The following is an 11,709-nucleotide window of genomic DNA, read 5'->3' on the forward strand; positions in this document are numbered from 1 at the left end:
TATTTTTGTACGTGTGAAAATATTTTTCTGTACAGCGGCCGCCACTTATTATGTGGCGAATAAGTGACGGCCGCTGTATAAAAAAACCCATTTTCACACGTACAAAAATATATTCAGACTTATTGAGTGACACTATCCGTCTTCCGTAGTTTTTAATGAAATGTCGGAAACAATAATTATGAGGGCGCTGTTTGGTTTGGGAAGTGAAACTTTTTAAGCTCTGGCAGGAGCTTCTACATGTCGCTTCGTGGTCGGTCGGTCGGTCGGTCGGTCGGCCTGTGCCCGGAACATTGATCAAAAACGAACACCCTAAAGTTTCACATAAAATTCCAAATTTTAATTTGCACAAAAATAGCAAACGAAATAAATGAAATACATGTACTTCAATATTTTATGGGGGAGAGGGCTTATTTTGGTCAGTTTTCGGGGACAAATAATAAGGCAGCGTGATTTTCACGTGGGAGGCACGAAGCAGAGCGTGGGACGCCGTAGTCGGAGTATCACCCGTAATCCACGATAAGAGTTGCGAACTCATGAATTTTTAAAGTACATTTTCTACGAGTAAATCATGTTTTCTTGGAAAGTAGACAAAACAAGCTTTCGGAAACAGTTTTTGCTTTTCTTCTACTGCACTTGGATTTATTTTTATCAAGGCTTGAAGTCTCTGGGAAACAGAAGTAGCGTTTTCCTCTATTTTGTGACGGAAATTCGAGTTCCCCTCTTGAAATTTCCAGATTCGTTTGCACATGTTTACGTATCAAAATTTCAACATGAAATTTCACGAAAATTAGACATCTGAAAAAAGGCAGCACTTTCTGATTAGCCTAAAAAGAGGGTGAGTATGCTTCTAAAGCAAAAATAAACTACAAACTAAGCCTAAATGTGAAAATAAAAATTTGACAAAGTTCTACATGTTTTGGTACATGGTGCAAATGTGGCCTTTATTTACGGAGGTAAGTCCAGTAAATTTGCCACATTTATGGGGCTACTAGAAACCCTACAAATAACAATCCGAAGATACAAAAACTCACCAGATGCTAAATTCAGCAAACTCCTTAGGTTAATCAAAATTTAATCGCTCATTTCAAAGTAGTTCCCTTCACAGGCCTTCCCCATTTATAAACGATGTCTTCATCTTATTGTTCTTATTAATTGTTTGAGTAATCTTTAATTTGAATGATTTAAGTCTGACTTTTTATTTGGTGATGTCATTTTTATTCAAATAAACCAGATTTGAATTGAAACTGAATTGAAGCCAAATGATTACAAACTGCTCCAACAATCACCCATTACAAACCAAACTTGGGCAAGCCACACAACCATCATTCAACCAACATTCTTAGTGTCAGCTTGTGTGATAGAAATAATTCCCAACTCGATGCGGTAAAATGGTCATTACAAAAGTCCTGATGCGCCAGTACAGTGTTTTTGGCTCGTATCGAACTCGAGGCGTCTCATCAGTAACAGCATCTGTCAAAGCGTCAATTACGGGCCGCGTATCGGTGTCTCCGATGCGGGTAAAATATCGCATTCTCTTAACACGAGACTGGAACAAGTCCTCCCCGTAAGACTCTTTGACTTCATCTGACATATGACTCCACATTTCCTCGGCGATCTTGTCTATTTTGTCTTGGGTGAAGATACCGGTAGCACCGATGAAGTTGCCCGGTTCTACGATGACAACTTGAACGCCCCAGTTGCGCATTTCGTAGCGTAGGCACTGCGTAAAACCTTCCAGGGCGTGTTTAGTAGCGACGTAACACGATCGACCCATAGACGCCTGGCGACCAAGTACACTCGTCACGTTCACAATACGCCCTTCAAAACAGATATGTAGTTACTTTGCCATCAATATGGTCATGTCAGATGCATAGTTTTTTCTTGTTTACATCCATGGAGAGAAGTAAGGGACTTCCCCCTCCCACATTTTGCATAATAATCAATATTACTATGCCTCATGCATATATTCATGATCAAGAGCCGCATTCTTACTGGTCCATTCACCATCACGTGCCAGATGCCATTTTGGCTGTTTACCAAACGTCACCCGGGTATTCACGCACAGGGTACATGTACATACGCATGCGTAGTAGACTGTCGCACTAGCCTTTACGAAGTAATTGTAGAACTGTCACACGGGTGTAGTATGCATGCGGAAACATCGCCCTAGCGTTACACATAAACAGCTGGTTTCAGGAAATGCTAATAAGCATTTTCCTGAGTTTAATGATGCCGAAATTAACTGGAGAATATTGTGGACAATGAAGATGCCTCCACTAGAGCCAGTGACATCCTGGAGCAGTGCGGAGGATTTCAAGTATAATCTACATGTAGGCCTAAATTTATGCATGGCTGAGCATACACAAGTACACAACACAAGGTCTGGCCTATGACCTTGACACAGTGCATCCACCAAAATCAACCACACATTTTGGCCATGTACAGTATAGCCTCAATTCTGCAAAACTATTTTGCAAGGAGGATTGGAGGATTAGGGAAGGATACGGTAGGGTTAAATATTTGGATGATCTACTCACCTTGTGTTTTGCGCAGAAGCGGTAGGAATGCCTTACAGACGCGAATGGCTCCCCATAGATTGACATTAGCCACACGTTGATACACCTCCAGCCCACAAAACTCTACGTCACCAAACGTTGAGATGCCTGCATTGTTAACCACCGCCCATAGACCTGCACAGTCACACATAAACAATTAAGCCCGATCTTCACCTCATGTTGTTTGATATTACTATAAACTACACAACTTTCTCCAAATACTGCACCATCACAAACATGGTACCTATGAAATACCGCATGAAAATATTTATGAGGTATAGTAAAACAAATACAACATTTGTTTGCGGGGAAAATAGTTAAAAACAAATGAACTTGGTGTTGGATGACTGGGACTATCTCCCTCAGCTTCACCTCTGGAGTACATCCCAATCATCCAACACCTCGGGGTCATTAGTTTTCGCTATTTCCCCACAAACCATGTTGTATTTGTATAATATTCTCTGCAGCAAGTTGGGATTTTGTCTCAATTGGCCTGTTAACGCAGTGAACTCTGGATCCTCACACTGTTATTCTCTAACTAAAAATTGCCGAGGGAATCAACCGTACCCGTTGATTCTGGAAGAAGGGAATAAACTGTCTGCACAGCATCTGTTACTTGGTCCTCCTTCGTCACATCCATCTGAATGACATGCAGTCTCCCCGAGGCTCCGCCCCCTGACTCAGACTGAGCATCCGTCAATTGAAGGGCGCCCTCTCCCTGTGAATCCAGACAGGCAGCAAACACCACGAAGCCCAGCCTGTGCAGGCGCTGGGCCAGCTCGTGTCCAAACCCCGTGTCGCAGCCGGTAATAAGGACAGCTTTGGCGATGGGGCTTATCTTGTCTGCTGGTGTGAGGAGTTTTCGAATACCCAGGACAACTGCCAGGGTTGTTATAACGGCTGTGATTTCAAGTATCATTGTGGGTGTGTTCTTGAATCTTTATAGCTGAAAAGTCAATCATACATGTGATATTAAACGGAAATAATTTAACATTAGAAACAAAATGAAAAACTAAAATCTCTGCTGCAAACTGCTAATTGCTGTACGGGGAATACTGACTAGTGACTTGCTCTTACACAAAACCTTACTGAAATTCCTCAGAACACTTGCACCAGGAATCAAATTTACCAAAATACTCAATCTTGAGACAAATGAATTCAAGGCATCTGTGTGTAGCAGTGCTACATGCTACAAAGAACCCCCCAGTTATCAGGTGATACGTTGATGACCTTTATTCGAATGGGCGGAGCCACCTTTAGGTCAAAGAACCAGACAAGGGGGTACATACCAATGCTAAACACGCCTGAAACTGAAGTGACAGGCATGACAGGCCATGACCATTGACTAGTGCACAAATTAAATGCTAGTGCTACACTACGCATGCTCAATTCTGCAGCAGTGTAGCGGTGCTACATAACATATGGTGCGTGACCCATCGTCTCATTTCTTGCTTCATATGACACATAAACCATATGACTATGAGACTGGTCTGAAAATTTCAGACAAGTGTTTAATACATTTTCTCAGTAAATACTTTATATATTCTCCCTGCTAAATTCGACTTTTGTAGGACATATTATCAATATCACTTTCTGATGGCTGCTAAATTATTGATGGCCAGATATGGGACTCTTTCCGAGAATTTTGCTGGCTGAAGAAAGAATAAAATAAGTTGGCCTGATTTTCATTTAGTTTTGCACGTTTTTTTCCAGCTCAACTCAACAGCTCAAGTTCCCACCATTTGCCCACTATATCCGCTGACTTTACTTCCGACATACTCCTAGCTCCATGCTTTTACTTTACTTTACTGATACTGTATTTACTCTTTTTAAAGCCGTTCTTTGCTTACCAACACAGTGACAGCTTATTCTGAGTCTTCCTTGTCTACTTTATTTCGCAAACCAGGACAGGAGGCCGAGCGAGATTGGATCACGTTTCGAAATTCGAGCTTGAATTATTTTGCTCTTCTCAAATTGACCTCATATGACCTAGTGCAAATAATGCAGCAGCATCTATTATTTAAGAGGGGTGTGATATTGAGATATTGCTTCAGGACAACAAATGTATTTAGAAGTAACGACGTTAAAAATGCATAAATTGTACTTCAAAGAAATTCCTAAGCTTACATATCATTGAAAATATTTAATTGTATTTTTCAGTCGGAAAAGAAAGATTACAGTGCCCGGTCTCTCTATTAAGTAACACCTTTTTACACAGTAGTACATTCCACACGATGATGATGTACACAGCAGCACTGTGCTTACTGATTGTTTAACAAAATCGTCCTACTTTTTGCATTAAAATCTCTGTTGATTAGATATTTATGTAAGTGCTACGATACAGTTGACTTCGATTAGAAGATTTAATGTTATGAGACCGGAAACGCAACTAATGAGAAGGTAAAAGTAGCCCCCAAATTTGCCCAGTTTCCGGACATGCTTTGTATGCTTTGCCGTAGGAATTTACATAAGAATTAGAAAGTATTAAATTAGAATGGTATGGGCCTTGGCCTTGCCCTTCTGTAGTGTATAGCCCTGTTGTGCGCTTTCTTGCAATTTGCGCAATCTTACGAATGAGCGCTCAACCTTAAGATTGCGTGGGGATATTATGCGCGCAATTTATAAATTTTGTGCAATCATAGTTCATACAAACATTGCACGGCATAATTTTGTTAAATTAAATGTATTAAAGTAGGGCCTAAGTTAAACTTAAGTTACAGCGGAAATAATAAGGTGTTTCACACTAAGGCCCCCCAAAAAAGTCTCTGGTTTCTGAAATGAAAAAGTTTTTTTTCAATAAAAGATGATGTCTCAAAACCGCCAAACTCACTGGATTGACTGGAATCCTGCTGCTGCACAATTTGAAAAATCATTAAATATTTTCCCTAGTGACTTTGCGTTCCAACAGAATAACTGCCCAAGAATCAGTGAACGAGGATGCAGCTAGACTTGCCAAGTGCAGCCGGTGCTCGGCATTGACAAGACCATTATTTTTCTTGGCGCGCAATCCACATTCAGTGCAATGCTGAAGAATGTTTTTTTTTCGAAGAGTGTGCAAGGATCCAGTTGCACTATCGTATGATTGCGCAAATCACAAGAGAGCGCACAACAGACCTACTTTACTCTATTATGCACCTATCAATTGTCCCCCCCCCCCATTTCCTTGTGAATGATTCACGAACCACAGAATGATATAGTTTAATCATTATTTGGTTCTTGTTGTACTTGTAGGCCCCACATCTAACTTAACTTCACGTCCAAGTACAACTGACAAGCCATGGATGGCATTCTGTCAGACAACTCCGATCTGAAAGTGGGTATCAAACACAAAGACATCAAGATAAAGAAACCTGCTCTGGAAGACAGCACACAGAACCTGGCTCCTGAACCATTAGGTGTTGTGTACAAGCTACGAGACATTAACAAGGAACTTGTAGAGGCTTGGACAAAAGAGTTTGATGGCTATGAAAGAGTTAACGTAAGTATATAAGTATAAGTATATAAGTGTTCATAAATAATGATTATAATAATACCGGAGTCTTATATACCGGTAGCACACGAATCTACCAACAATTAGGTACTCAAGGTGCTAATTAATATGAATTTATTTTAAAGACGGGTAAATGAAGTACTTGAAATATGAGACCCATTTTATGTAGCACCTTATAAGGGTTTACAAGGTGCTGTGGCACATTAAGCAGCCACTGCCAGAAACACCGAGGCAAACCTCTTCTCTTTGCGATAAGTGTTACTGGGTTCTTTTAAGTGCATTACATAATGCACGGGACCTACGGCTTTGAATGGGCTACCCAGTTAAAATAAAAATAAAGTTATTTATATCGTTATTGTGTTATTGTTCCAACAGATTTCTGAAGGAGATATCTTCAAAAACGCTCCTGCTGCTGATGCAATAGTGAGTAGAAATTCCAATCATGTTGGTCTTTTTCACATATTATGAATAGGCAGCGGATATTTGACCGTGAACCGGTCCCTGAATTGTCTTCGTTGTTGAACCAGCAAGGCACTGAACATGCGCAGTCAGTGGGGTTTTTTTTAATTAGATATTTTGAAAGTTTGTCTGGTTGCTGGCTTACATTGTCATTGTGATCTGGTGCTTACATGGCAATTTGTATTTCTTCTTTTTTTTCCAGGTTTCCCCGGCTAACAGTTTTGGCTTCATGGATGGAGGAATCGACATGGCGCTATCGAGACATTTCGGTTGGCAATTGTAAGTTACAACCATTTGCTGATACTCACTAAAGAAATTCATCTACTCTCAAGATGGAATTTGTGTCGGGGTGATGTAAATCAATATTAGGTTTGGCACTTCACTGACATATGAACACTGTATACTCAGTGTGTTACCTCCCGAGTAAAAGTCGTACGAGGTCTGCACTAGAAAGCAGGAGGTCGTGGGTTCGTGTCCCACCCGAGTGATTTTTTTCCACCTATCACTCAGGAGGTAACACACCGAGTAAACATTGTACATGTATATATATCGGTGAAGGGCAAAACCTAATATTGAAAGAAATTCATGTTTTACAAATTTCCTTTTGTTGTTTTGATTATTTCAACAGAGTAACAAACATATTATCGATGTATAACTATAACTTAACATCTTATGAGTTCTCCATCATCAACTCTGTCTTTTCAGAATGAATCGCCTTCAAGAAATGATAATGACCGAGAAGAATGGGGAACTGTTAGTTGTAAGTAACCATAGAAACATAATCAAAACTACACCCTCAAATGCATCAAACCATAGCATTTGAAGTGTTCTTTAAAAAATGGTTGTCCTCAATACAGTCTTAGGAGTTACTGTTTTGAAAACGAGCTGAGGTTGAGTAATATTGTTGTTCTGGTGAGGTGGACCAGTTTATCCGAAGATTTTATGCCGGCGTCCGCGAGTTGCATACAGCAAAAAGAAAATTCTGCAACTGAATATGTATGAGGCATAGGAAAACAGGTATGACATGGTTGATTTTGGGTGGATATTCGATATTAGCTCCTCTCAGTATTGGAAGTTGACAACTTCCAATACCTCAGGGAGCGAATATTGACTGTCCACCCTCAAACCATGTTATATTTGTACATGTATACAGCTTTATCACACTATTATCCTTTTTCTTGACAGGGTGATGCATTAATAGTCCCCACCTGCCAGCAGTTTTGGGGTAAATCCGACCGCAACTCTTGCTGGGGAGCTTATAACCAGGGTACGCCGATCAAGTTTCTCATCTCAGCTCCCACGATGAGGGTGCCGGAGGATGTCTCCAATAGCATCAATTCCTACTTGGCATTTCGAGCCATTATCTTATCAGGTGAGCTGGTTTGTCCTGTTTCCTTTTACTAATTGAGTGGCATGGGTGGCTAGTGTGTAAAGTGCTTGTCTCTCTCCAATGTTGCCTGGGTTTGGTTCCTTTGCTCGTACCCAGGACCCTACAAGCAAGGACGCTGGCAAGGGCTGACCTCTTTGAGCTTTCAATGGATAGATTTTGCGTGACCTGTGATGTAGCATGCGTCTCGCAAAAAGTCAACACTTTCAATCTCTGGCTGTGCTCTGTGGTCAGACATGGGTCGTAAGGCGGCTGCCAAAGGCGCCTTTACACGCCTTCGGCTCTTAGCTGCGAGAAAGGATGATTAGCCCCCAGAATTATTACTATAATGATCATATTTTCCCTGAATACTAAACCTCTTCACAGACTTTGTTGTTGGGTTTTACCTGTAGCCTACTTAATTTCTTAGACACTGTATGCTCCATGTTATCTACAGGGATATGCGAGAATATAATCACAATATTCCTTGGTTGTGACTCGAACCCATGACCTCCAACTTACTAGTGCAGACGTCTTTAAAAGTGGTAGTGCAATCACTGTTCTAAGTTTTTTTTTTTTCCAGTTCAAAAACACAACTCCAAGCCCGATGCAATACCCATCCGCAGTGTGCTGTGCTCAGGCTTAGCGACGTCAGTAGGCTGCATGCCGCCGAAGAAATGTGCAAAACAGGTAACAGAATGGGAGACTTTTGAGATGTTGGTGGCAGCAAACCACTGGTCTATTCTGGTCTCTACCTTCACAGGCACCTATTGGTACTCCTCGGTAAACATGGTAAAGAGAGACAGTTGTAGTAAAGTGTCTTGCCCAAGAACACAAGCACCATGTTCCCCGTCAGGGTTAGGACCCACGTACCACAGCACGCGAGTCCAACACCACAACTATTGGCCCACAGCGCTCCTGTGATACAGATGAAGATTACACATGTGGTGCCTATCAAGTTATTGTTTTAATCGGCTGTTGTTGCCTAATGTTTAGATAACCATGGAGGTTGTACATTCATTCACAATATCTCGTGGAAGTACCTCAGTTTAGGTGGTTGTCTTTTTGTCTTTGCTTCAGATGAAGAATGCTTATGATATCTATGAAGAGCAGAAGAGGGATGACTTAAGGAACCCAGACAGTTTGGGAATCGTCTGGGATCATCATAGGTTTATGCAATCATCAGTGAGTATCCAGGCCTGGCACATGACTTGATCATCGGCTTTAAATAAGTGAGGCGTTCTGTTGACAAAAATAACATTTTGTGGGTTGTGTTTTCACTTTTGTCTTTGCAGAAGGAGTTTGGTGAATTTGTCTACCAAGAAGACAGTTGATGAGGGTACAGATAACCTATGAATGTACATACATGTAAGCCTGCCAGGCGCACCATAAGGACCCATCCAAATATTTAATAGTCTCCAGGCCAGCTTGACTGAATATTTGAAAAGGTTGTCTGGTTTTTATGTTTTACATCGATCCACATTTGCTATTTCCGTGCATCATGAACAAATCGGTATGTCCGTGCAACAAGGTTGTATATCTCTTAAAATGGCGTGTGATGTCATAACGCAGGTTTTCAATGTCAAAAGGTCATATCTCGCTTAAAATAACCTGGATGTACACTGAAAGTCGAGATACGCGAGATAAGACCTTGTTGGATGGAGAGTATTCGCTAGAGATGCAACCTCGTTGCACTCACGTGATGAACAATTTATTTTGTAAATCATTGCCATCTTTTAATGCATTTGATTTGTTGGGTATACCACAGATCTTCCTAGAAATTTGTATTGAGACAAAAAACCCAGTATTGCATGGAGATAACAAGTTTTTTTATTCATGCTGCCTTTTCCATGTGGACTTGAAGCTTGTGTGATGCATATTTTATGGGGAGCCAAGCTAGTAATTAAAAATCTTAGGCCTGACAGTACCGGTATGTGGCCGAGACTATAGTTTGGTGGGCCTTGTTACAAAATGTATGATAAAGAGAAACTGATTTAAATTTTAGGGACAATTTTTTGGACACTCAACACTGGCTGCGGAACAGGAGGGCTATGGGGCCATTGCACCCCCCCCCCCCCGGTAGGTCCCAATATAGTGTACTATATTGGCCCTATATCTGGGTAAAAAAAATCAAAAAACGTAGTCTACTGTCTGGAAATAAGAGGATCAAATGATCACTTTTGATCATCGGGATGGCCTACATACACTGCAGTTGCCATGGCATAGATGGCAGAACTTGGGGGCAGGGTGTCACATTCACTGAAAAGCAAAATGGAAAAGGGCACCCCCTATTATTGAATGAGGTTTAGCCTCCCTTTTTCGAATTTATAACGGCCAGCTGGCACCAGTGTTGCTTTGCCCCCCCCCCCTACATTCAAGCAATCAGCTTGACAGCTGTTGATATATACTAGTCATTTTAACTATTGCTTTACTAATCAGCCTCCCTAGCCGTTGATTTAGGATCTTGCTTTTAGAGAAATTTGCAGGAATGTTGAGTCACGTTAATATCAATTTAAATATTGGAGATTCCAAGAGTACATGTAAAAATAAGGAAATATTTTAAATGCCATAAGCTTAATTCTTTCCCTTTGTGAATATATGTATTTCCCTCTTAAAAAGTTTCAATATTCCTACTTATTCATTTGATAAATTTCAGTAAGTTGATCATGAAGAGACCGATTGGAGGGAATGGGGTTGAAAGGACGATGTGATGTTTAAATCAAGTTAATCATGAATGTATGATTTAATACAAGTACTTAAAATCAGTGTTGTTGTTGGGTACAGCCTTATCCCCAACAAGTCTATCAAAAGTCAATCACAAGTCATCCAGTTGCAAGTCAACTCACTAGATTTCAAAAAAATTCTTACAAAACTTTTTGGTATTGTTCATCTACTATTGCTTCTGACTGTACTTGTGATTTACGTTTGATGGAATTGACTTAACCAGTTCGCGCCGGGTTTATTTTGACATTTACCGGAACCAGGTGCGGGATTGTTTTTCACGAACCTCGATGCCAGGGTTCAAGCTGTCATCTGCGGTTAGCTCACCCTGATATTCCCGGCTTCGCTCGCTGCGAGCGGATTGCTGACAGATATTTACGGCCTCGGTCATTGTCGTTGCGTGTTTATCTGTCATCTGTTCCGAATACTGCAAAACCTTTGCGTGTATACACGTCATCTGACATGAACTGGTTAAAATGTGAAAGAAGAATGTGTCTAACTGGCCTAAATAGGCCCGAATCTCTATAAAGACAACAGTATTTTCAGTCGTCTAAAGCTTCAACTGTTTGAAGTTTAAAATAGGCCAAATATGCAATATCTTGGTACATTTATTAGATGTCATTTGTTCAGTGAGATTCTCTTTTCACCGACTGTTCTAGTTTCAGTTGTGTTGAATTTATTAAAAATGGTTGAGGTGCCGGGATTGTACAAATGTAAACATGGCTGGCAGCTTTCATTCAAGAAATGTGCAATTTTACTGAAAATACACATTAAACAAGCCACTTAGACTCTTTGTTTAAGTTGTGCACACTGGACTGCATGGAGTTATATGAAGATAAAGTTTCTCTAGCAAAAGTGTGCCATGTAAGTTTGAGTACCCCCCCCCCCCCAAAAAAAGTTGATGGTTTAAACCACCCCTTGCAAAACCTGGATGTAAAAACCAAATGGTAAGTAATTACTACATTTAAGGCTTAACGCTAATGATCCAGGGTATGTTTGCTAGAACCTGCCAAACGTAGCAATGTGTAAAACACTATTGACTAAGTGACAAGCCTGCCAAACGTAGCACGATCCATCAGGGGAAAAGTCTCAAGGCCACACTGCCTCAATGCACGCAG

General features: G+C 40.8%; 2 protein-coding genes across 3 annotated transcripts; one reads left to right on the forward strand and one right to left on the reverse strand.

Annotated features, from left to right (window-relative positions):
• Window positions 1–1,042: 1,042 nt before the first annotated feature.
• On the reverse strand, window positions 1,043–4,552 carry LOC119730425 (D-beta-hydroxybutyrate dehydrogenase, mitochondrial-like). Of its 2 annotated transcripts, XM_038203311.1 has the most exons (5): window positions 4,406–4,535; window positions 4,277–4,281; window positions 3,123–3,502; window positions 2,538–2,690; window positions 1,043–1,818 (listed from the first exon to the last, which is right to left on the reverse strand). In XM_038203311.1, exons 3-5 carry the CDS (start codon window positions 3,472–3,474, stop codon window positions 1,346–1,348), a joined length of 978 nt encoding a protein of 325 aa, XP_038059239.1. In that variant the 5' UTR covers window positions 3,475–3,502; window positions 4,277–4,281; window positions 4,406–4,535; the 3' UTR covers window positions 1,043–1,345. The 2 variants fall into 2 exon arrangements, with proteins under 2 accessions (XP_038059239.1, XP_038059238.1); XM_038203310.1 differs by lacking the exon at window positions 4,277–4,281 and having other exon boundaries at window positions 3,123–3,501; window positions 4,406–4,552.
• Window positions 4,553–4,761: 209 nt separating this feature from the next.
• On the forward strand, window positions 4,762–9,654 carry LOC119730426. The gene is made up of 9 exons (XM_038203312.1): window positions 4,762–4,955; window positions 5,787–6,033; window positions 6,421–6,468; window positions 6,707–6,783; window positions 7,210–7,264; window positions 7,690–7,876; window positions 8,454–8,560; window positions 8,951–9,055; window positions 9,166–9,654. The coding sequence occupies exons 2-9, from the start codon at window positions 5,833–5,835 to the stop codon at window positions 9,202–9,204; spliced, it is 819 nt and encodes a 272-aa protein (XP_038059240.1). The 5' UTR covers window positions 4,762–4,955; window positions 5,787–5,832; the 3' UTR covers window positions 9,205–9,654.
• Window positions 9,655–11,709: the final 2,055 nt, after the last annotated feature.

Source organism: Patiria miniata, unplaced genomic scaffold, assembly GCF_015706575.1.
Source record: "Patiria miniata isolate m_02_andy unplaced genomic scaffold, ASM1570657v1 HiC_scaffold_22, whole genome shotgun sequence".
Lineage (NCBI taxonomy): Eukaryota > Metazoa > Echinodermata > Asteroidea > Valvatida > Asterinidae > Patiria > Patiria miniata.

Excerpts from the sequence above, each read along its gene's own strand:
- LOC119730425 (XM_038203310.1), bottom strand. The coding sequence starts at position 3,474 with ATGATACTTGAAATCACAGCCGTTATAACAACCCTGGCAGTTGTCCTG. Across the intron at positions 2,691-3,122 it reads CCTTCTTCCAGAATCAACGG|GTCTATGGGCGGTGGTTAAC; the intron begins GTACGGTTGATT and ends GTGACTGTGCAG. Across the intron at positions 1,819-2,537 it reads GCTTCTGCGCAAAACACAAG|GGCGTATTGTGAACGTGACG; the intron begins GTGAGTAGATCA and ends TCTGTTTTGAAG.
- LOC119730426 (XM_038203312.1), top strand. The coding sequence starts at position 5,833 with ATGGATGGCATTCTGTCAGACAACTCCGATCTGAAAGTGGGTATCAAA. Across the intron at positions 6,034-6,420 it reads ATGGCTATGAAAGAGTTAAC|ATTTCTGAAGGAGATATCTT; the intron begins GTAAGTATATAA and ends TTGTTCCAACAG. Across the intron at positions 9,056-9,165 it reads ATAGGTTTATGCAATCATCA|AAGGAGTTTGGTGAATTTGT; the intron begins GTGAGTATCCAG and ends TTGTCTTTGCAG.